The sequence below is a fragment of the Malania oleifera genome, chromosome 3, assembly GCF_029873635.1.
Source record: "Malania oleifera isolate guangnan ecotype guangnan chromosome 3, ASM2987363v1, whole genome shotgun sequence".
Lineage (NCBI taxonomy): Eukaryota > Viridiplantae > Streptophyta > Magnoliopsida > Santalales > Ximeniaceae > Malania > Malania oleifera.
The window spans coordinates 109,067,633-109,094,107 of NC_080419.1; the positions used below are offsets into that span (position 1 = coordinate 109,067,633).

The 26,475-nt window shown below is 35.6% G+C and overlaps 1 protein-coding gene across 2 annotated transcripts; it reads left to right on the top strand.

Annotated features, from left to right (window-relative positions):
- Positions 1–880: 880 nt before the first annotated feature.
- On the top strand, positions 881–25,193 carry LOC131151836 (cryptochrome DASH, chloroplastic/mitochondrial). 2 transcript variants are annotated; one of them, XM_058103274.1, is made up of 14 exons: positions 881–1,336; positions 5,849–5,988; positions 6,108–6,338; positions 6,450–6,575; positions 6,703–6,777; positions 7,571–7,687; positions 7,777–7,823; positions 15,369–15,445; positions 16,180–16,255; positions 16,561–16,630; positions 16,825–16,948; positions 18,440–18,489; positions 18,998–19,229; positions 24,985–25,193. In XM_058103274.1, exons 1-13 carry the CDS (start codon positions 901–903, stop codon positions 19,202–19,204), a joined length of 1,776 nt encoding a protein of 591 aa, XP_057959257.1. In that variant the 5' UTR covers positions 881–900; the 3' UTR covers positions 19,205–19,229; positions 24,985–25,193. The 2 variants fall into 2 exon arrangements, with proteins under 2 accessions (XP_057959257.1, XP_057959258.1); XM_058103275.1 differs by lacking the exon at positions 15,369–15,445 and having other exon boundaries at positions 7,777–7,822.
- Positions 25,194–26,475: the final 1,282 nt, after the last annotated feature.

Genomic DNA, 26,475 nt, shown 5'->3' on the forward strand with positions numbered 1-26,475 from the left:
GTAACACTCCCTTCACAACAAAAAATATAAAAGAAAAAACAAAAAGTTATATTTAAAATGCCGGCATTTTAATTGTAAAAATACATTTTAAATTTTAATTTTTTAAGAATTATAAAAATTTCAACTTACTATTTAATTCTAAAATATTCGTATTAAAAATATAGAAATTAAAGAGTTTGTTTAATTATGCAAAATAGTTTTTTTTAATTATAAAAAAAAGATAACTTATTTTTCAATTTTGTAAAAATTATACGAGGTTGTATTTGAGATCTTGAATTAGAAGGGTTTGATTTTAAATTTGTGTCAATTTAGAAGAAAATTAATATAATTTTATATTATTTTTTGCAAGATAAAAAAATCAAAAAATAAATAATTCAGTAATTTTTTTTCAAAATTTTAAATTAATTTAGAAAATTAGAAAACAAGATAATAAATTTATAATTACTTAAAAAATTAAAATTAAAATAAAATTATTTTCACAAGTAACCAATACTGAAATTTTTTGTACAAATATTGTAAAGTTGAAAAGCTAGTTTGATTTTTTGTAATTTTTAGAAAAAATTTTTAAAAATATTTTTTTATGTATTGTAAATTGTGATTGATATGAGCCAAATTATTAAATACTATCTAATTTAAGTTTGATTCATTTAATTTTACTCGTATATTTTAGTCAAGTAGTTGTACAGATTATTCTCTTGTGAAAAATTTAACTCATTTGTTAGGTGGAAAAGAAAAAAAAAAATGCCGGCCAATTAGGATGCGCTACTGAGCAGCTGCCACGTAGCCTCCATTCATAGGCCATTATACTGCCACGTCACTGCACAATCCGTATCCCACGTGTCAACTCTCAACACTTTCACCTTTCCCGCCTTCTCCCTCAAACAAAACCGGAGAACAGAAATGACCATTCTCCGGTCCTCCCCCTCGTCTCTCTCAATCGCCTCCTCTTTCTTCCACTGCCCAGTCTGTTCAACTCTCCTCAAACCCCCAATTCTCTCTCAAATCATGGATTCCAGTTCAAAACCCTGCCCCGTTTCAATTTCATCCGCCGCCGCGTCTTCAACCGCAACGAGGACGGTGCCCCACCAAGTTCCGAATTTGAACCCTTTGGAGATGGAGCGTACTGCGGATCAAATCTTTCGGAGGTACTCGTCTTCAGATTCCAAGCGAAGCGGAGAGGGAGTCGCCATTGTTTGGTTCAGGAACGATCTGAGGGTGTTGGACAACGAGGCTTTGTACGCCGCCTGGATTTCATCCCGCGCGCTATTGCCTGTGTATTGCGTGGATCCTCGACTTTTCGGCACCACTCATTACTTTGGGTTCCCCAAAACTGGAGGTATGGGGTTATCATCTTTAATTCTGCGTAGTTTTTGTTAGTGTATTTTAATATTATTATTATATTATTTGTGTATTATAATAATATTATTATTTTACCTTAGAAAAGAATATGTACTTTGGATTGAGTTATGGTCACTTATTCATGTATCTCATAAATGCATAAGATTAATTATATGAATGTACCTTGAATCGAAGGTTGTATCTACTTAATATATACATAACTTATTTATTAAGTACATAAAGAATGAAGTCATTTTGTGCCTATAAATAGACCCTTGAGACATTAGTAGTACACATCAATTTTTTATTTTCATTCTCATCATATCATCCTTCTTTGGAGTTTTGAGATTTTGATAAGTAAAAAAGGGTGTTTTTATGTGGAGCTTTGGACTCCTCTGTTTGTGCATAATTGGAGAGAGTTATGCGATTTTGGGGGAGACAAGTCTTGAGGAGTTCTGCTGCACCGGTTCGTAGGTTAAGTCAATAAACCGCAGAGGGTTTGAATCTCCTTAAAGAGAGCGAGATATCTGTGTCTCAGCCTATTTGTGAATCGTGTTTATATTTTTATTTTTTTATTTGTGTTTAAGTTTAATGTTTTTTATTTTTATATTATTAGTTTTCTATCAATTTTAAGAAGATTTGATATATAGAGCCTATAGTTGAGAAATTGAGTGAAAATGTCGGAGATCTCAGCAAGCCATTTCCATTTAAAGGAGCTCACTTCAAGAGATGGAAAGAATAAGTATGACACTGAGGAGGAAAATGGGCAAGATGCAATTCTATACGAAAAATGGTAATACCAATAACGGTAATACCACAAAGGTAAATTTTATTACTTCCAAATATAATACTTTGCCCAAAAGTCTTTTTCCTAAAAACTCTCAATTAAAGCCTAAGAGGAGAAATATAAAAAATAACAATAAACCTCACAAAATGAATAGGGGTAACCCTAATCAAAAGAGTTTGAACCAAGAACTCCTTTACAAGTAAAACAACAATGTTTGTGGCAAAAGTGAGCATATTGCTCGCATTTGCAAATTTTGAAAATGTGGGTCTTTTCTTCAAGCTAATATAGTTGAGGAATCATTTGTGACGATACTTACTGATATAAATATGGTCCACAGTATTGAGTGGTGGTAAGCAGACTCAGATGCTAATAGACATGTCTGTTATAATAAATTTTGGTTCAAGGTGTACACTCCTTTTAAGGAACCAAAAACTATGCTAAAAAAATGTTTTGAGATGAAAGATTTAAGTGAGGCTAATATTATTTTAGGTATCAAAATTACAAGACCATGTGATGGTCTATTTCTTAATTAGTTGTATTACATTGAAATTTTTTTGAATAAATATGGCTATAATAATTGCAAGCATGTTACTACTTCTTTTAATTCAAGTAATCACTTATTTCCTGTTAAGAATGAAAATGGAGTGGTTAATCAAGAGAAATATAATAGCATTATTGGTTGCCTTAGATATGCAACTGATTTAGCTAGCATTGTATATGCAGTAGGAATACTTAGTAGGTTTTCGAGCAAGGCGGGTAGAGAACATTGGAATGTTCTTGAACGTGTAATGAAATATTTAGTTGGTACAAAAAATTATGACTTATTTTTTTACTAAGAATCTTACTGTACTTGAAGGTTTTTGTGATGTTAATTGGAATACTTTGTTAGATGATTCTCTCTCTACCACTGGTTATATTTTTTACTTTAGGTGGTGCTACTATTTGCTAGAAAATCTAAAAAACAAATAATAATTGCTAACTCAACTATGAAAGTTGAGTTTATTGCTTTAGTATCAGCTAATAAAGAAACAAGTAGGTTAAGAGATATGTTGTAGGAAATCTCATTTTGGGAAAAACCAGTACCACCTATCCTATAGTACTGCTGCAATTGGTAGAGTGAACAACCGTTATTATAACAGTAAATCTAGACCCATAAGGAGAAAACACAGTACTGTGAGATCATATTTGAGTAGTGACATCATTAATGTGAGTTATATAAAATCTTCTGAAAATTTTGCAGATCCATTAACTAAGGCCTTAGTAAAAGAAAGGGTTTGAAATGTATTGAGGGGGATGGGATTAAAGCCCATAAAATCATGAATCACGTATGAGGATACCCAATCCAAGGACTAGAGATCTTGTAATTGGGTTCAATGGGAAGAATGAATCATATGGTAGTCGTAAGAAATGCACTATTATTTTTAAATCCTGTAATGGAGGAGGTTGAGTTTTTTTTAAAACTCTTAATGATAATTTGTATCTTTTACGAGTGGGGTGTCAAAGTTACAGGAACACCTTTGATGGATTTCACCTATGTGAGCATGGAAGTGGAGCCGCTCTCTATGAGAATTGGGCTTATTCTCAAATATGCTCATGAAATTGGGATTAGCACAAGGCCGAAATGTGCTGGCTTTTAAAGCTCATGTCAGCACTTGAATGATTATGTGTGAGCAGTAATACTTTATTTCCTTTAAGCAGTCATATTTCAAGTCTGAGACCACTATTGACTTTGGAGTAAAGATTATTGTTTGCTAAGTGAATGTTCAATGCAGAGCACACCTTCATTATGCATAATTATTCGTCTTTGATTTTTAAATTCTCTACATGCATGGTACATACATAATATTAAAATGAGGGAGGAATTGTTAGTGTATTTTAATATTATTATTATTATTATATTGTTTGTGTATTATAATATTATTATTATTTTATCTTGGAAAAGAAGATGTACCTTGGATTGAGTTATGGTCATTTATTCATGTATCTCATAAATGCATAAGATTAATTATATAAATGTACCTTGAATCTAGGGTTGTATCTACTTAATATATACATAACTTATTTATTAAGTACGTGGAGAATGAAGGGTCATTTTGTGCCTATAAATAGACCTTTGAAGCATTAGCACTACATATCAATCTCTTATCTTTATTCTCATCATATCATCCTTCTTTTGTGTCTAGAGAGTTTGACAAGTAAAGAAATGTGTTTTTTTGTGAAGTTTTGGACTCCTCCGTTTGTGCAGAATTGGAGAGTCATACGACTCAAATCAGGTTGTTGTATCCTAGGGGAGACAAGTCTTGAGGAGTTTTGCTGTACCGGTTTATGGGCTAAGCCAATAAACCGCAGAGGGCTTGAATCTCCTTCAAGAGAGCGAGATATCCATGCCTCAGCCTATTTGTGAATCGTGTTTATATTTTTTTTTTTTATTTGTGTTTTAGTTTAATGTTTTTTATTTTTATATTATTAGTTTTCTAACAGTTTTGATTTCTCGTTTTGTTGTTTGAACCGATGGATCTTTAATTCTTCTCGAGCTCAATGCCATTAAGCTTGATTTTGTTGTAAAAATGTTAAATATGTTTGTAAAATATTTAACATACGTATCATACCAAGGTTGGGTAGATCACGAGCCTGTTCCCTAAATTAGACTAATTGTGTTTTTTGAGTTCACACTACACTAGACCAATAAACTGAGCTAATAGACAAGCTCGAATATTTGCCCAGATATTTGCATTTAATAGAAAATTTGCCAATATATTGTATTTCTGAAACTATATACCAATCGAATTTAGATAATTTGATTTCAAACTAAAATCAGAGTTAGTAAAATTAATTGCTTGCATGAAATTCAATTTCTTAAAATTCGACTTTCTTACTTGATTTTAATGCTGAAATTCAATTTTCTAAATTCAGTTTCATTCTTCATGGGACACATAGTGGCTGCTTCCTAATGGCAGATTTCAAAATTGAAACCATTACTACTATTTTTCAAACGGTTAATTGGGTAACAACAAGAAGACCTATCGAATTGATTGTGGTAAAAATAGTCTAGGCTCATGGCCTATCGAATTTTATGCAAGTGGTCAACTATTGGCTTTTCCTCTTCGCATCCATGTGCAACTATCATGAATTGGAATAAGGATTTCTTAAAGAAATGTGCAACATATTATTCTTTTGGTATTAAATTATCAATCCTTGAATATTTGATCCAAATCAGAGCTGGTTCATGTAGACATGTACTGCAAATTATTGTAGAAACTTCCCAAAAAACGAAATCTGAATTTTGTACAATCTCATATTAATTCCTTGTCTAATGTAAAACAGCAAATGAAATAATGTTTATTCAATAACTGCACATTTCTTTTGTTCCTACCATGGGAAGCTTAACTGAAAAAGTAATCTCCTCTCACATGGCATATGCACATGAGCTGAACATTGGCTGGAAAGAAGTTTAGATGTTGATTTTTGAAATCTCCAAATTACCATCTCTACCTTAGCTGTATGTAAGATTCTAGAATTTCTTTGTCATTTCCTTCTTCCATATTCTAGGGAACCAAATGGAGTATAACCCTATTTTTTTTGTTTAAAGTTTATTTGGAAGCTGGCTATGTTCTTGCTAACTTCCTTAAACTAAATACCATATGTGGATGCAATGCAACAAGATGGAGATGCAATTGTACTGATTTAGATTTGAAATTCTTTAAAATTTTGATTCTCTGGCAGCCTTGAGAGCGCAGTTTCTAATAGAATGTTTGGATGACTTGAAAAAGAATCTGATGAAGCGGGGCCTAAACTTGCTCATTCAACATGGAAAACCTGAGGAAATTCTACCTTTGCTTGCAAAATCTTTCGGAGCCCATACAGTTAAGGGATTTTTTGCAATCACATATATATTGGAATGGACATAATACAAAGTTGAGTTTTTATACTTTTCTTAACCTAGAAAATATGTAAATTTGGCTGCCTAATATAATCTTATTAGGTATATGCACACAAAGAAACTTGCATTGAGGAGTTGACTGTAGAGAGATTGGTCAGCAGTGGTCTGCATCAGGTGTTGCTGCCACGACCATGTCCAGTGGGGCTGTCCACTGGTTCAAGTTGTAGAAACAACTCTAAACTACATCTTACCTGGGGCAGTACAATGTATCATGTAGATGACCTCCCATTTGATACCAGCAGATTACCTGATGTGTATACTCAGTTTCGTAAGGTTTGGCTCTTTTTTTAAATGATTTCACATCCATGAAACACTATTTTCTCTAATTAGTAAGGACTTCCTCAAATTATTCTAGCTGTCTTTGCTGTTGAATCAAAATTACAGTCTGTTGAAGCCAAGTGCACAATTCGAGGTTGCATTAAGGTTCCTGGATCACTTGGGCCACCACCGGACGTTGGGGATTGGGGATCTGTTCCTTCAATTGATCAACTAGGACTTCATCCAGAGAAGGCATGTCTATAAATTATATATCTCAAGGATTATGCAAGAAATTGACTGATGAGAAATGTGCAAATCCCAAGACTCAGAATTACTAAATGAAATTGTATTTTATGTTTATTTCCTCCTGTTGATACAGATAAGCAAAGGAATGAGATTTGTGGGAGGTGAAAGTGCGGCTCTAAGCAGAGTAAATGAATACTTCTGGAAGAATGTAAGAGAACGCTGCTTATATTATATTTTCTATTGCCTCATTGACTAACCTGAAAGACACTGGAAACAGAAACAAAAATATTGAATACTAATATGGAATTGCCGCTTTAAGATTCCAAATGTTCCTTTTCTTCTGAATAGCGTTTTCAGCAATTAATGTAGCATTACTATGTCGTCAATAACTTCAGTGGATTTCAAGTAGTATGTGAAATGAAGAACTTTTACAGATGTTGTATCAATTCCTTGATTATTCTCAGAATGGAAAAAAAAATCAAAATATTAGGCTTATGGTAAAGTCAAGTAGCTGTGACTGAAAGATTGGGTTGCTTGGATCATGCACATATATTCCATAGTTAGAATTTATTTTGCAATCTATAAGCATGAAACAGAGAATGTTATTAGACATCTTAAATAAAATGTAATTTTTTTGGGAAAGAAAACATCTGTGATAAATATGTAGTAAGCTACAAGAAGTTTTAAGTATTATGGATTAATGTAGTTTATGAAATCTTTAGGACATATGATCATCGGGAGTGCAAATGCAACGTTTTGCTCTTTGTTAGTCTTAGATCTTGTTATCATTTGCCTTTCTGTTATGTGGATGGTACTAGATGACTTGTTTCAATGATTAACGTTGAAAAATTATCCATTATTTAGTAGATTGATCTATGTTCTTGATTAAAACTTTAAAATTCTGAAAGACAGTTCATACTTCCTAATAACAGATTAATAATCTAAAAATCTTTTGAATTTCATTTAATGTAATAGTATCTCTCTACTGCATGTATATGTAGGATTTGCTGAGAATTTATAAAGAAACTAGGAATGGGATGTTGGGACCCGATTATTCAACAAAATTCTCTCCATGGCTTGCTTCAGGAAGTCTCTCTCCTCGTTTCATATGTGAAGAGGTTGAGGAATTCACCGTTTTCATTTTCACACGGATTATTGCATTGGTTAGAAAAACACAAAACATTCTGATGCAGGGGTCTGTTTTCAGGTAAAGAGATATGAAAAGGAGCATCAAGCAAATGATTCTACATACTGGTAGTATCCCAAATTCTCTCTCTCTCTCTCTCTCTCTCTCTCTCCCTCAAATGCACAGCACATGCATGCGTGCCTGCACACACATTTCATTTGGTTATTATGTTTCAGTAATATAAATAAATGCTAAAAACAGCAATATTGGTGATACTGTAAGAAAGTTGAATTCCCCAATTCTGAAGTTGCCTGAATTGAATTGAGAACAAAGGTGGATGGAGAAATTTTTCAGCAATCTGACTCATGATTTTTAGCTTTTCTCATTTCAAGAGCTTTATCATACGTTGTGGCTATTTTTTCTTTCTTGAAGGATATACAGTGACCTGAAAAGTAATTTAAATATTTGAAAATATTGTCCTAAATGATTGGCAGTTTTGCGAAAATTCCAAGTTCAGTTAATGGCAAATATACAACAAGAAGCCTCAAGTCCCACTAGATGGGGTTGGTTACATGAATCCTTTTCCGCCAATTCACCCTATCAAGAGTATTTTCCTCTATTAGATTAAGGGCTAATAAATCCTTCCTCACTACCTCATTCAAAGTTATTTTAGGCCTACCTATACCCCTTTTCATGTCAGATACAATAACTAACTCACTTCTCTTTACATGTGCTCTACTAGGCTTACATTTCAAATGCCCAAACCATCTAAGCCGCCCCTTCTTTGTCTTGTTTTCAACGGTGTTATGCCTAAAATATTACTGAAGGAGTTTTTAGAAGAAGAATAACCATTCTTATTGAATTTCAAGAGACACGATTACAAGATAAAAAGTAGAGGAAGACCACCAAATTAGGAAGACCACAAAAGCAGCAAATCAAATCACCACAAAATCAGCAAATCAAATCAGCAGATTTCTAGGCAAGTAAACAGGAAACTGAAACTACTAGAAACTGAAATAGTAATTTTAGATTTTAAAACATAGAATTTCCTAATTTATTCCCTAGAAACCCGACATCCCCTCCTCAAGTAGCGTAGATATCCATCATGCCCAACTTGCTTACAAAGAGCTCAAAACTAGGTTTGAAAAGTCCTTTGGTTAAGATATCGGCTATTTGTTGAGTGGTAGGAACAAAAGGCATGCAAACAGCTCCACTATCAATCTTCTCTTTTATGAAGTGTTTGTCAATCTCTACATGCTTTGTGCGGTCATGTTGTACTGAATTTTGAGCAATACTTGTGGTAGCTTTGTTGTCACAATACAACTTCATTGGCATATTCACCGGCATCTGTAGCTCTTCAAGAATTCTCTTCAGCCATAGCATCTCACAAACCTTGTTAGCCATGGCCCTATATTCTGCCTCGGCACGGCTCCTTGCAATCACATTCTGTTTCTTGCTTCGCCATGAGACCATATTTCTCCAGACATAAGTATAGTATCCTGACGTGGATCTCCTATCAATAACTGAGCCTGCTTAATCTGCATCAGTGCATGCCTCTATGTTTTGCTGTGTGTTCTAGAAGTGTAAACCCTTGCCTGGTGTTCTTTTCAAGGATCTGAGAATCCGATAAACTGCTTCAAGATGTTTCTCGTAGGGTGAATGCATAAACTGGCTTACCAAACTCACAACAAAAGCAATATCGGGCCGTGTATGTGATAAGTAAATTAACTCTCCCACCAACTTTTGATACCAAGTTGTATACACTAGATCACCTTCCTTGTCATCTCCAAGTTTCTGATTAGGATCTATTGGAGTGTCTGCTGGCCTACAACCGCTCATCCTAGTCTCTTTAAGGAGGTCAAGGACATATTTCTGTTGGGAGACAACAATCCCTTTCTTCGACCAAGCAACTTCCATTCCAAGGAAATACCTTAAAGATCCTAAGTCCTTGATCTCAAATGTTGATGAGAGGGAAGTCTTCAATCGGTTCCAAGTACGTCATCTCCGGTGAGAGTTATATCGTCTACATACACAATCAATATTGTCATCTTCCCATCCTGTGAATGTCTTATAAACATCGTATGATCACCTCGCCCTTGAGTATACCCCTGATTTTTAACAAATTGAGTGAATTTCTCAAACCAGGCTCTTGGTGACTGTTTTAACCCATATAAGGACTTCTTCAGCTTACACACCTTTGTGCCAAACTTTTCACCAAATCCTGGAGGTGCATCCATGTGCACTTATTCCTCCAGGTCTCCATTAAGAAATGCATTTTTTACATCCAATTGTTGTAGAGGCCAGTCACGATTAGCTGCAAGTGACAAAAGAACTCTTTTAGAGTTTAGCTTTGCGACTGGGGCGAATGTCTCCAAGTAATCAATGCCATAGGCCTAAGTGAACTCTTGGCAACCGATCAAGCTTATACCGTTCTAGAGAACCATTAGATTTATACTTGACTGTAAACACCCATTTGCACCCTACAGTTGTCTTTCCTATTGGTAGATCAACTAACTCCCAAGTGCCATTTTTTGCAAGAGCTTTCATCTCTTTGAAGATAGCCTCCTTCCACTTGGGAACTTTTAAAGCTTCCTGCATAATATTAGGAATCTCTATACAAGACAATTGTGAGGTAAAAGCACGAAAAACAAGTGAGAGATTTTCATATGACACATAATTGGACAATGGATGTTGGGTGCAAGACCTCACACCCTTCTAGATAGCAATGGGACGTTCAGAATCATCGAACTCAGGATTGGAACTAGACTCGGGTTCATAACTAGAGGACTTAGAACATGAAGATGAAATGGACTAAACATGAGGTAAAGGCTCGGTGAGGACATTACCTGGAGGGTTTACGAATTCTAGACAGTTTAAAGGATTGGAAGACCCTTTCTTTCAAGTTGTCCTCTGTCGCGAGTAGACAATATCAAATTGTACCAACGCTGTGGTGTTTTTTTTTTTTTTTCTCCCGTTTCTCCTTTGTTAGTCATTATAGGATCATGAACACCATGAGATGGCACTGTAGGAAGACCTTCCTTTTTAGTATCTAAAAAACTCGACTCACTTTCTCCTGGTATAATAAAGCTTGGGTTTTCAGGTTGAATTATCAAAGTTGGAGAAGGATCATTTTGCGAGTCTTCAGTTTGGAAAAAATCATGAAACACAGCCGAATCTTTGTTCTGGTTCCCCCCACTGAAGATAAGGCGTAAAATAGGGATGTAATTCAAAGAATGTAACATCCATGGTAACAAACTTTTTTTGGAAATGGGTTCAAAACATTTATACCCCTTTTGAGTGGGAGCATAACCAACAAACACGCATTTTGTGACTCGGGGTTCAAGTTTTCTTCGATTATGACTGAATATGAACCAAAGCGGTACAACCAATATCCTTAGTGGTAAAGAAGAAGACAACCGATTTGTTGGATAAAACTTATGAAAAACATCAAAAGGTGTTTCAAAGCTTAAAACCTTATTAGGTGTTCTATTTATGAGATATGTAGCAGTAAGAATGGCTTCACCCCAAAGATATTTAGGTACCTGATTGGTAAAAAGCAATGCCCGAGCTACTTCCAATAAGTGTTTGTTTTTTCTTTCAGCCAAACCATTTTGTTGCGGAGTGTTAACACAAGAGCTTTGATGAACAATTCCTTTTTCAAGAAAAAGTTGGCCCAAAATATTTTTGAAATATTCCCGACCAATATCACTCCGCAATATTTGAATATTTTTTTTGAAATTGTGTTTATACCATGGTGTAAAAATTTTTGAAAATTGTTTCCACTTCAAAATTTTCCTTTATCTAATAAACCCAACTTATCTCGTGTGTCACAAACCATTTTTTGCCAGAATACATAGATGTTCTACATGGGCCGCAGATATCACTATTAATCACAGTAAATGGTGTAGTTGGTTTGTAGGGTTAGGTGGAAAAGGATGCATGATGATGTTTAGCAAACTGACAAACTTCACATTGAAAAGAAGATGGACTTTTATTTTGAAATAAATTGGGAAACAAGTATTTTAAATATTGAAAACTAGGATGGTCTAACCTATAATGTCATAACATGATATCATTATTTTTGAAAATAGAAACAGAATTTAAGCAAGTGCTTTGACATTGTCTGCTCGAGTTAGTTCCATCGTCAAAATAATAGAGTCCATCTTTTTCCTTAGCACTGCCAATCATCCTCTCCGTGGTCAATTCCTGAAACTCACAATAAGAAGAGTAGAAATTAGCTTGACATTGATGATCAGAGGTAATTTTACTGATGGACAACAAATTGCAAGACAAATTTGGAACATGGAGCACATCATGGAGAGTTAACAACGAAGTGAGTTTGATAGTTCTTATCCCGGAAATTACCGAGAGCGAACCATCTGCAATTTTGACCTTTTTATTGCCTGCACACTGACTATAGGATGAGAACAATTTTGAGCAACCAGTTATATGATCAGTTGCGCCAGAATCAATTATCCAAGTATGAACAGAATTAGGAATAACACCTAAAAATGCAGTAGCAAGAGAGTTACCCTTCTGTACCGAAGAACAAGATGGAGTTAAGGACAGTTTTGGAGATTGAAACAATTTGTACAGGTGCTCTAATTGCTCCTTGGTAAAAGGGACTGCATCTGCGTTGGTAGAAGGCTCTTGAGTCTCTTTAGCAGTGGCTTGGTAGGCGTGACTGTCACGTTTGGATTTTGGCTTCCAATTTGCTGGTTTTCCATGAAGCTTCCAACATGTCTCCTTCGTATGTCATGTTTTTTTGCAATGCTCGCGCCATGGTTTCTTACGCCCATTGAGTTTTGTAAGCGTGAGATAAAGGGCTGAATTCTGGGAATAGTAATCAGCAGATACAGACTTGGGAGGATTGGGTGGAATGGTTTCAGAACTACCAGAAGAGCTGGTAGGATTTCTTTGGGCGCCGGTCATCGCCGACTTATACGACATCATCTGAAGAAAAGAGCACGAGGCTCTGATACCATGAAGGATTTTTTAGAAGAAGAATAACCATTCTTATTGAATTTCAAGAGACACGATTGCAAGATAAATAGTAGAGGAAGGCCACCAAATTAGGAAGACCACAAAATCAGCAAATCAAATCAGCAAATCTCTAGGCTAGAAAACAGGAAACTGAAACTACTAGAAACTGAAATAGTAATTTCAGATTTTAAAAAATAGAATTTCCTAATTTATTCCCTAGAAATATGACAATTACGTATATGTTCATTTTTTATTTTATCTTTTAATGTTACACACTCATTCACCTTAACATTCGCATCTCAGCAATTTTTATTTTTTGTACATGTTGTTTTTGAGTTGCCTAACATTCTGAACCATAAAGCATGGCTGACCTTCTAGCCATCTTATAAAAATTTCCTTTTAATTGTAAGGTTATTCTAAAAATTAAACTTTCCTTATAAAAATCTTTAGGAGCTTCGTGCTCCGGGCTGCATTTTTTTTTTAACGATCATGCAACACACCTAACACACTCCTCCATTTTACCTAGCTTGTTTTAATTTTATGTACTACATAGAATTAAACTTTTGTATGCTTTACCAAAGCTAGGTTCAGGAGTGCAGTTATGCGAGAAGAAGGTATGAGCACCCCCTACACACTTGTTTTCTCAAATGGTACTTAATTAACGTCTAATTGTTTCAAATTGAATCAAATGACATGCAATTCACTCCTAATTATTATTCCAACCCTTTAAATATTGAATCCATTTATACCCCATCCGAATTTCTGTTCAAGGATTTAAACTTCATCTCACCTAGGCAATTTGAAGATACACAATTGTTCCTCTTCAAATAGCCATCCTCAGATTAATTATCAATGTTCTCATACAATTAATCCCTTGATTAGTAAATTATCAACCTTTAAATATTGAATTCATTTAAATGTGTTTAGAATTTATGGAAAATGCTTGTGATTTTAAAAAAAATACAGAAAATTCTAGAAAAATTTTTTGTCCCCCTTTTTCCATTTATTTTATGCTTTATTGTTCCATTTTTGTACGTTTTAGAGAAAAATTTGCATGGTAGCTTGCATGTCTCTTTCATTTTGCATGTGTATGTGCATATGGGTGTGCGTGTCCCCTATGATGGAAAAGCATGTTGATCGGGGTTATGTAATTCTCATTTAAACTTGAGGGGTGGTGAATTATTGATAATTACTCTGAAGAAGGTAATTTGAAGAAGGGCAATTGTTTTTATGCAAATTGGCTTAGGTGAGATGCAGTTTACATCCTTGAACGGAAGTCCAGATAGGGTGTAAATGAATTCAATATTTAAAGGGCGGTAATGCACTAATCAAGAGATCATTGTATGAAAACATTGATAATTTAATTTGAGGATGGCTATTTGAAGAGGGACAATTGTGTTTCTTCAAATTGTCTAGGTGAGACGAAGTTTACATCCTTGAACGAAATTCCAAATGGGGTGTGAATGGGTCCATTATTTAACGGTTGGTAATAATAATTAGGAGTGAATTGCATGTCATTTTACTCAATTTGAAGTAATTTGGTACCTTTTGAAAAAAAGGGTGTGTATGAGGTGCTCATACCTTCTCCTCGATAATCGCACTCTCGAATCTAACTCTGTTAATGTAGATTGTGTCTGTCGATTTCCTTGGATGTAGGCATAACTTAGAGAGCAATAAAGGGATAGTAACTAAATAGGTATTCTAACATCTCGTAGGACAAAGTAGGTTAGCGGCGACTCCATGGACATATTTACCCATTATCTTACATTTACCCTATCTTATCGAGCTCGCCACTCGATCAAGGCGACTCGGAAGATTCACCCCCTTTGGGAGGCGGCCTCCGGGACGTCACGACAACTTTTGGTTTCTAAGCTATGCCTAAACTCAAGGAAATCGATAGTCACGATTTGCATTACCAGAGCCAGGTTTGGAAGTGCAGTTATATGAAGAGAAAGTATGAGCACCCCCTATGCACCCGTGTTTTCAAATGGTATCGAATTAACCTCGAATTGTTTCAAGTTGAACCAAATGACATGCAGTTAACTCCTGCTTATTATTATCGACCTTTACATATTGAATCCATTCACACCCTATGTGGAATTCCGTTCAAGGATGTAAATTTCACCTCACCTAGGCAATCTAAAGAAACACAATTGTCCCTCTTCAAATTACCATTTTAAGATTAATTATCGATGTTTTCATGCAATTAATCTCTTGATTAGTGAATTATCGACCTTTAAAAGTTGAATTCATTTATACCTTGTTTGGAATTCCGTTCAAAGGTGTAAACTTCGTCTCACCTAGGCAATTTGAAGAAGCACAATTGCTCCTCTTCAAATTACCATCTTTGGATTAATTATCGATAATTCACCACCCCTCAGGGTTAAGTAAGGACTACATAATCGCGATGAGCATGTTTTCCCATCATAGGGGACACACACGCACCCACATGCACATGCACATGCAAAATGAAAGAGACAAGCAAGCTACCATGCAAATTTAACTCTGAAACATACAAAAGTTTAGCAATAAAACATGATGGAATTATCCTTTAAACCTCAAGGGGACTTGAGGCTTGTTGTTGTTGTAGTTAATGGCAAATATATTTCATGGAAATCAGGGTTAATATCCTTTAGCAGTTTAGTTGAACTTAATCATACTTTCATCTGAATCATTGCATATGGTTTCAGGGTATTGTTTGAATTGATATGGAGGGATTACTTCAGGTTTTTATCAGTCAGATATGGAAATTCTCTTTTCCATCTAGGTAAAGACAGACATCAGATCACTCATTTATTTTGCAAAAGAAACGCGGTTTTATTCAACAAATTTAAATTGGCATTACAAGAAAATCACCTTTGATAGCAACAAAGTTTGTTTTTAGAAAAGACATAAAAAAAATGAATTTCACAATGATAACAAAAACAGTTGGGAAAAGATAGTCTTCAAATATGCAAGTCAGGCTCTGGACTCTGGAGACTCAACATGTGGCAGTTTCTGACAATTGAATATGGGTTAATTTAAAACCAAAACCAGGAGTGACACTTAAAAAACGTTAAAATTGCAGGATAGCAATTTATCTGCAGCATTAGAGCTATTTAAGAAGTCTAACATGGTCAGTTGGTCTAATCTCTCTATTTAAATTAGTGGAACACAGTAATTTCTTTTTATTAGGAGCCGGAACAGTTTAACAAATCCCATCACTTGGGAAGAGAAAACTTAATAAAAAATGAATCTCTAATTCGATCTTTTGCTGATCATTCTAATCATTTTGATTTGCTGAGTAAAGGGAGGGCCTGAATTGGATTGGAAATAATTACGATTTTTTTGAAACATTGGAACATTTCAATTCAACACCGAAATTGTTGAGCAATATCTGGCAATTTAAAAAGTGGAACGCGTTAACAAATGACTCTTAAGTCTTTTTGAACTTGAAACGAAGTTAAATTTTGTTTCAACCTGCATAATTGTTTATAGTTATTATATTTATTATACTTTCAGGTGGGCCAAGAAAAGTGAAAGCTAAATGGAGTCAAGATCAGGCCTTATTTGAATCGTGGCGAAATGGCTGCACAGGGTAAAATGCTTAGTAAAAATGGCATACCTCACATTTTTTTTTTGGTTTTTCTGCTTTATATTTTTTCTTTGGGCATTTAGCAATCAAGTTAAATATTATAAAACAAAGTAACAAACCTATCATTGTAACCTTTAAACCAGTTTATACATTTTATATGAGCTTATTCAGAACCATACCTCTTTTTCGTTTATGTATTAGAAAAACTCTAATGTCAAGAGATGGCATGTGTTTCTGTCACTTGCCATCAAGTTTATAGACTCCTGATGTCCATTAATTTGGTTCATTTAGACTTGCTAAACTTTCAGGTACCCTCTTATCGATGCCAACATGAAGGAGCTGTTGAGCACTGGGTTCATGTCAAACAGAGGACGACAGGTCAATTCCAAGTCATATTTGTAGAGTACTCACATAGTACATGTTGTTGATAATGTAGCTAACTGCTAACTCAGTAAATTTTCTGCCTGGCAACTGCAAGATCTCCTTTTTAGGTGTCAATATTACTTGATTGACAAAGCCAAAATGCTAATATTAGTTTTCAGGATATTGAAAGATTTAATTCATTTTGACAGATTGTATGTTCCTTTCTTGTTCGAGATATGGGTATTGATTGGCGTATGGGAGCTGAGTGGTTCGAGACTTGCCTTTTGGATTATGACCCATGTTCAAATTATGGAAATTGGACCTATGGAGCAGGTAATTGACATCATGGAACCTCTTTGTTTGCAGATGTTTTTTACAATATATGTGTATGTGTGTATGGTTTTATGCATGATTGTGTACGCATGTATATTTGTGTGTCTGTGCCTGCTTGTTTACAGATTTGTTTTACGTGTATTTTGGTAGTTTAGAGTAGTTAATGCGAGTACATCTGAGAAATAGCAAGGAAGAGAGCTGAGCTTGATGATTTCTCAAAGAAAACATGTTAGTAAATTGGAAAAACAATCTAAAAGCTCATGATCCTCCGATTCATCGACCTTTGTTGTAAAGGTTGTCCAAGAGTATGACTACAGGGGTTGAACAAGTGACCAGAGCTGGCAATATGATGGCCTTGAGGCCATTAAGGAGCATTTTAAATGCTTAGTTTGCAATTTTTCCTTGTTATTATTGTTGGTATTTCCTTATTATTATCATTATTTGTTGATGTGGGGTATCCATCCCTTTCCAGATAAGGACTAATCTCCCTGGTTTGTGCCGTCTCCCTTTTCCACATATGCCTGATCAAAAACCACAAAGGCTCTGATATAGCCCAAGGAAGTCACTGCTCCTATGGAGTTTCAAACACGACCATTTTTTGATCATCCTTGCTCAACTTGTCACTTAGCTATTCCCCTCAGGGTATTGTTATTATTGTGTGTGTGCTTCTTGTTGTTCTTTTAGGGGGCTAATTGCCTATAGTTGTCACCCGTTGACTTGGTGCTGTATATGGGCCTGTTACTTGGTGCTTAAATACCCTTCCATGATGCACCCAGTGTGAGCTACAAAGCACCTCAGGCTCACCCATAGCATGTACAGTAATGGGGCTCTGTGCTTCCAGTTTAAGAGCAATTGTTATACCATTCTTATTAGCAATTGCTTTTAGGAGAGCTGGCAATGCTTCAATGGGCATTGAAATTGGTTCCTGGCTCGAGTCTCTTGGGTGTTGCTCGGGGTTAGAAGCCTGGAGTTTTGAGGTTGTTGGTTTGAAGGGGTTTAAAAGATCATTCTTTGACTTGGTGCTGCATATGGACTTAAGTGCTTGATTTCTCCATGTGAAGCCCCTCTTGTCCATTCACAGCATGTAGAGATGTGAGATGCTCCATGGCCAGTTTAAGAGAGAGAGTTTTGCCTTTCCTAATAGCTGTTGCTTTTAGGAGTGTTGGCAGCACTTATTATTATAGTAAGTAGACCTTTATGGGGAAATAACCAAACTTGAGTAGCATCATTAATTGTTTAAAGGCCTTCCTCAAGGATGAATAGCTACGGAAGGCATTTTTCTTCTTTTGATTTTTTTTTTCCTGAGAAGACACCCTATTAGCATGAACACAAGGAACAAGGCACAAGTAATTTCCAAATCCTGTCATTCTATTACAAAAGGCAAGCTTTTTTTGAGGTTTTTTTCTTTATTTGACATCAGGCATTCAATAAAAAAAAAATGCAATCATGAACTTAAGTATTAAAACATTCTTCCTTCATTATTTCCATTAGGTGTTGGGAATGATCCAAGAGAGGACCGTTACTTCAGCATCCCCAAGCAAGTAAGTGTACTTCTATATTTAGTCATGTTTAAAGTTCACAAAATTATTGTAGTCTTACAGTTTTCCAAAGAACAGCAAAGACCCAAACTTTGAATTGTCAAATGCTTAGTAAATCACCAAATAAAGGATTGCCTGGATAAACTACTACTTTCATGTTTCTACATTGAAGGCCTAGCTACATCTAGGAAGGAGATGGGTTTCCTCCTACCACCTTTAATTTGCATAAACATAGTGAGTTGTGCCGATAGCAAACAGTTTTGAATTTTCAGATTTAATATGTTGCCTTTTGTTGCCGAGATACTGGTAAAATGCTTATTCATTTTAAGCTCATAGGTTATAAAGGAGTGTTCTGACTGCAGCCCTTGTCCTAGGATATTTTCGTACAAATTTTCCAGGATGTAGAAAAATTGAGCTAGAGACTATAATCCAAATAAAAAATGTTGAAGTTTGAAGCATGGACTTTGTTTAATAGTTTTATGTGAACAAGAGGCATTCTTGTGTTTTTCAGGCGCAGACATATGATCCTGAAGGGGAGTACGTGGCTTACTGGTTACCTGAGCTACAGGTTCTTCCAAAGGAGAAAAGGCATTTTCCTGGAATACAATATCTTAAGCAAATTGTCCCTCTCAAATTTGGAAACAATTATAGACAAGGCAGTCAGGACTTTGTGGCGAGACGAACCAAATTCAGAGGAAGACACATGGTTGGAAGATGAAGTTATGGACTAATTTGTGCTTGAGGTATATCTTGAACCACTAGATAGATTTGAATGCTTGAAATGGTTTTTTTTTTTACCTTGGCTTTCTACTACTAAAATAAATTATGTGTTACTGACTTGACATTCCTTTAATGTTCTTTGTGTCACATTAAAGTGCTTTTTGGTTTGTCATTAATTTAGTTTTTTAATTAAAAAATCAGTTTTCTATTTAAAGTTTGTTCCTCTATCTTAAAATGAAAGGCTTAGTTTTATACTCCGTTTTTTAAAATTGAAAAATGATTCCTTCAATCAACTACTTCAATAAAAAGGGCATTCCCAGGTCACAAGGCTTCCGACTTTCTAAGAGCAGGGGGAGGGCTGTCACAGTGGACACTGGACACATCCTTACCCTTGTTTTTATGCAGAGGCTGTTTCCTTGGACTTAAACCTTTGATAACACATACATTATTGCACTTAAAAAAAAATAATTTCCCTTGCAAAAGACCTAAAAGTTTTCTGTTGAATAGACCCAATTTAGAATGAATAAAATTTATAATTAGGTGTCATTTTCTCCTCAAATACAATTGTTAAAGGTTATATATATCTTTTAGTGTTATTATTATTGAGTGTGTTGGTATGTTAATTAGTGAGAGTTAGTAAGAGTATTATTGTCATTAGAATGTATTTAAATTTGTATTATAAATAGATGGAGAGACCTATCTTCATGTTAGGTCAACCATTTTTAATCAAATCTTAACATGGTATTAGAGCATGATCCTATCTAAACCCTATTTCCCTTAGTCGTTGCCGGAAAACTGCATTCCTGTGGCTGTTCTTCCCTAATCCACCTCCATCCCATACTAAATCACAAAACCAACCATATACCTATAATTAGACATCCCCAATGACCCACCCCACAAAATCCCATCGCCAAAGGGCACTCCACGCACCAGCCAAATGCCGGTAGAGTTGACCCCATGCGCTGGTGCGTGAGGGCAGTTTTGGCCACTTTTGCGCTCGCGGTATTTTGTTAATTTATGTTCAGGATTTATGAAGGCTTCCTTGTGAGTTTTTTGGAGCCGTGGCCGTATGTTTAGTTGTGAGGCTGTGGCAGTGCTATATCCGTCTCGATGAGTTGTTCACCTTGCCCGTGGTTGCGTTGGTGCTTCACATGGTTTGTGATTGTTCTGATTATTGATTGTTCTTGTTTTTGGTGTGGTTGCTGATTTGTGAGTGTTGTGGCAACGCTATATCCATCAGTGAGTTGTTCACCTTGCCCGACCGTTTGTGATTGTCACAATTAGTTTTGATTGTTCTTTTTGTTTTTGGTGTGATTGCTGACTTGTGAGTGTTGGGATGGAATCTATGAATCCCGAAACTTGTTTCCTGCATCACTGCCACAAATAACGACTCAAAAGTTGGATGGAAAGAACTATGTTCACTAGTCTAAAGCTGTTCGGATTTATTTTGTAGGATTAAGGAAATTTGACCACTTGCTCCAATCTGATTCTTCCGATGAGAAGAAAAAAGACTTCTGGGTTTAGAAAGATGCCTTGATTGTTTCCCTTTTATGCAATTTGATGGAGCCATAGATTGCACGGATGTGTATGCATCTAGATACATGCAAAGAGATTTAGGATTATGTTAAACTTCTTTACTCCAGTAGCATTACACGTATGTATGATTTATCCTAGGAGTACTTTTAGTTACAACAAGGAGATAGGAGCATCGAAGATTATTTTGCAGTGGTTTGAGTAGTCGTAGTGGTAGAGACAGACAAGGTCGAGGTACTCCTCACAAGTGCACTTATTGTGGATGGAATAATCATAGTATTAAGTAATGTTGGGATCTTTAGGGCGGACCTTCATGTTTTGCCAATGCAACCAATACTAACTTCACACCTTTAGGGGCAGCCAATACAACCACCACAACCTTCTCACCTTTAGGATCGAGTGGGGGGCTGTATTGTCTTTATGTCAGTGGAAGAGTGTTCCAAGTTCTAGCAATATCAAGTATCACAACGAGCTTCTCTTCCCATTGTATCTCTTACCCAAACAGGTAAGCACACAATATGCTTGTCATCCCGTACTTCTCGTCGTAGTAAGGGTCATAGACTCCGCTGCCACTGATCATATCACAGGTATACCTAATTTTTTCTCCACTCCTTAATATCCTGCAAATTTACCTTGTGTTACTCTTACTGATAGATCCACTATCCCAGTCAAGGGAATTAGGATTGTAAATCCCACTTCTTCTATTTTCTTCCTTTGGTTTTATATATTCCCAATTTTCCTTTCAATTTTTATGTCTGTTAGCAAAATTACTAAATCCATGAATTGTTCAGTGACATTCTTCCATGATTATGTGGTTATCCAAGATTTGAAAAGGAGGAAGAATGAAGCTAGTGGACTCTATCACTTTAAGCCGCTATCTTCTTCTACCGTCTGCACTATTGTTGCCTCACCTATCCAAATTCATTGTCACTTGGGTCATCCTTCATCGGTAAAGTTAAAATGTCTTGTTCCTAGTTTGAGTTCTATGTCTAGTCTCAATTGTGAGTCTTCTCAGTTGGGAAAGCACCATCATGTTTCTTTTGCTTTCCAAGTCAATAAATAGGTTGTAAGCCCTTTTATATTAGTTCATTTAGATGGATGAGGTCCTAGTAGGGTCGTGTCCAAGTTGGGTTTTTGGTACTATTTAACTTTTGTGGGTGATTATTCAAGAATGACTTGGTTACATTTAATAAAAATCATTTTGATTTATTTCATGTATTTTATTCCTTTTGTTCCGAAATAAAGACTCAATTTGGTTTGCCAGTTCAAATACTTCGAAGTGATAATGCTAAAGAGTTTTTCAATGCACAATTCACTACTTATATGACTCAGTTTGGTATTGTTCATCAACCATCCCGTGCCCACACTCAACAAAATGGGGTTGTAGAGCGGAAAAAGAGACATCGTCTTGAAATCACTCGCACTTTACTTTTTCAAATGCATGTACCTACATTGTTTTGGAGTGATGTTGTACTCATTGCTTATTATCTTATCAACATAATGCCATCCTCTATTCTTAGTGATAAAATTCCCTACTCCATTCTCTTTCCTAATTCACCTTTATTTTCTCTTCCTCCTTGTATATTTGAGTGTGTGCCCTTTGTTTATCAATTAACTCATGGGGTCGTGCTATAAAATGTGTCTTTTTGGGCTACTCGTATACTCAAAAGGGATATTCTTATTATAGTATTGTGTTGCATCTCTTCTTTGTTTTTGCCCATGTTACCTTCGTTGAGTCTACACCTTACTACACCCAGTCACTTTGCGCTTTTGAGCTCAATGAGTCTTTTCCTTTGCCTAACCTTCCAGATTCTATGTTGTTGTCCTTGCCCAACCAACCATGTAAGTCTCCATGTAGTTTGAGTCCTTTTGATCCCCTTGATCATCCTAATTTGCAGTTGTATTCATGATGGCAGGTCCAAGGAAGAGAGTCCCCTCTAGCTTCTACTACCACACCTTTGGTTTCTTCGTCTGATGATCATGCTTCCTATGATGTTGATCCTCCAATTATTGTTCGAAAAGGCAAACGCATATGTAATCAACACCCCATTTCCAACTATGTTTCTTATGACTCCTTATCACCCTCCTATTATTGTTGTCATTACTCTATCATCTACTACCTTTCCTAAATCTGTTTCGGAAGCCTTAGCCCATTCAAGGTGGAGGGATGCTATGGTTGAAGAGTTGAATGCTTTACATGATAATGTTACTTGGGACTTAGTACCTCTTCGCCCTAACAAGTTTGTGATTGGTTGTCGCTAGGTTTAAACTGTGAAAGTCAACCTTGATGGTTCTGTGGCTTGTCTAAAGGTCCGTCTTGTTGCTAAAGGATACACTCAGGTGTATGGTCTAGATTATTTTGATATTTTTTCTCCAGTTGCCAAACTTACATTAGTACGCCTGTTCATCTCCTTGGTTACTACTTGCACTAGCCTTTACATCAGTTAGATGTAAAAAATACATTCTTGCATGGTGACCTTGAGAAGGATGTTTATATGGAACAACCACTTGGATTTGTTGCTTAAGGGAAGTCAGACTTAGTGTGTCGGCTCATGAAGACTTTATATGGTTTAAAACAATCTCCTAGAGCATAGTTTGGTCATTTCAGTGTTGTCATACTTGAGTTTGGTCTTCGACGGTGTGCTATGGATCATTCTATGTTTTATCATCATACTTCATCAGGTAGGATCCTTCTTGTTGTTTATGTGAATGATGTTGTTATTACAAGTGATGATGATAAAGGTATTTAGGGTCTCAAACTTTTTCTACAGACTAAGTTTCAGACCCAAGATTTGGGACTGTTTACTTCTTGGCTATAGAAGTATTGAGATCTTGCATCAGAACTGTTGTGTCTCAATGGAAGTATGTTTTTGATTTGTTAGATGAAACTGGATTGTTGGGATCCAAACTGGTTGATACACCCATAGATTCTAACAAGAAGTTAATGCTGGATATGAGTGATTTGCTACCTAATCCTAGATAATACCGTAGACTTATTGGAAAGTTGAATTATCTCAGTTACTCAACCATATATATCTTTTACAACAAGTGTTGTGAGTCAATTTCTAGATTCTTTGAGGACAAGTTATTTGAACACGGTAATTCACATCTTGAGATATCTCAAAGGTGCAGCTGGGAGAGGTCTTTTATATCGTGATCAAGGTCACACTTATATCCACGGATATACAGATGCAGATTGGGCTGGATTGCCCTCTGATCATATTTCCACCACTAGGTACTGTATCTTGGTTGGTGGTAATTTGGTTTCTTGGAAAAGTAAAAAACAAACTGTGGTGACAAGGTCAAGTGCTAAATCAGAATATAGAGCTATGACTCACACTACTTGTGAACTTGTTTAATTGAAGAACATGTTGAAAAAATTGAGTTTTTCGCATTCTCAGCCTATGAAATTGATGTGTGATAATCAAGCTGATCTTTATATTGCCTCCAAACTGGTCTTTCATGAGCGGACAAAGCATATTGAAGTTGATTGCCTCCAAACCGGTCTCGGGGGACGACGATACGTAACGCCCCGATGATGATTTTTGTGATAGATCTCGGGGGACGACGATACATAACGCCCCGATGACGATTATGTGTATAGCTGGATTGAGAGACGACAATACGTAACGCTTCAATCTCAGTGAATGTGAACTTAAAAAGATGAATTTTACAGAGATAACAAATTCAGAGTAAAGTATAAATGTATTATATATTGTAGTATTAAATTTATTTGGGGCGAAGTATACAGTCCGCCCGAGGGCTTGCTGAGAAAGGCGAGTGCCCTTATTAGTATCAGATGTAGCCATACTGAGCTGCATAATGTATTATGGCAGAGGAAAATTATTTGTATGAATGGGTAATCTTCCCTATTCTCGGGAAGTTCTGCCAGTAAATATTTATGTGAATGTGTCTCTGAGTACGAGATAAACTAACTACCTGATGGTTTACTGAATAAGGTGAGTGCCCTGATGAGCTTTAGTTGTAGCCATACCCAGTTGTATAAGATATCAGAGTAGAGGGGTGCTACTTGTATGGGCTGGTAATTACCCCAATCCTTGGGAACTCTTGTTAGTAAACTACGCTACATGTGTATGAGTAGGGATAGAATGGTTTCATAATTGTGATAAATTTGAAATGATGATTATATTTTGTACACAAGCCTCATGATAGTCACACACTGATATTAATTTATTCTATTTTACTGTGATGTGTCTCACCCGATATGAATTTCATCTTTTTCAGGGCCTCCGCGTGATCGAACTTAGCGAGTTCAGGGTTGGGTTTGTTGGCATAGTATTTTTGGTGAGAGGGTACAACCTTGGATATATTTTTGGGCTATAGTATATTTATGATTTCTGAGTTGTATATTTGTGAATACTAGATGTTGGAGAATATTACTTTTGAGATATATATAGAACTCTTGTATATTATTGAGGATATTTATTTATTTTTTCTCTGCGTGATTGAGGTTATGGTATCAGACACAAGTGATTGGATAACATCACATCCCGAGCTCCACTTGGTAGGTTCTCGGGCCCCATTTGGTGGGTTTGGGGCGTGACAGGATGCATGTGCGTAGAATAAGTAAAAAATGTCTATGTTAGATCGTGAATTAAATTTTAATTAACGTATGATTGGATCTATAGGCGTTTGTGCATGCAGGAATATAATATCTTGGCATAGGATAATAATAAATTAAGTTTGAGTGCCGCGTATGATGATGAGTTTGCTATTGTCTTCATGGATAATACAAAAGTTTTTCTAGATTGGTACCCACATTTGTTTTATTATAGGATAAGATTGTCGCCGAGGTTTCCTTGTGGAGTTCTGTGCTGGTAGGTTTTTAAAAGCAATCACAAGGGTATTGAAGATTTATGCTTAACAAATATGCCAAGAATTATTGGATTCATGGTTGTTGTGGTATTGTTAATAAGATTTCCTACTATAAAGTACTGTTTGAACACTTTTTTCATTTAAAGCTGATAGTTACATTCTAGATGTACGCCCTTGTTTAGTTGGCAAGACGCAAAATTGAGTATGTGTTTATTGTGCATACTTAGTAGGAATATGTTTACTTTAAATATGATAAAATAATTTTAAGAACTAAGATTGTGATAGTCCAGGAGTTGGAAACTTGCTCAAAAGATGAGTTGGAGGCAGGAGTCGGGAATAAATTGATTTAGGGATGGGTATTGTGACTCTAAAACTCGTCTATAGAGTTCTTGATGGTAAGATAAGAAGGAATTTTATTTGGGGTTATATACAGTAAATTTTGAGAACGAAATTTTTATAAAGAGGGAAGAATGTAACGATCCAAAAAATAGTTATATTTGATTTGTGTTATGATCCAAAAAATAATAAATAAATAAAAATTTTAAAAAGTTAAAATTTAAAATAAAAAAATTAATTAAAAATTTAAAATTAAATTAAATAAAATAATTATTATTATTTAAATAATATAATATAATACTATATTAATATAATATAATAATAATATTATATATATATATGTTAAGAGATCAAGAAGCATCCTGATCTCTCCATTTCTTTAACACCCCCCCCCCCCCACAAAATAAAATCTCTCATTTTCTCCCCTTCTCTCACGACTCTCCCTCCGTTTCAACTCTCTCCTCTCTCTATCTCTCTCTCTCTCTCTCTCTCTCTCTTTCTCCTCAAACTCTCACTTTTTCTCTTTAATTTCTTCTCATCCGTAAGCCAAATTGACGATTAGAC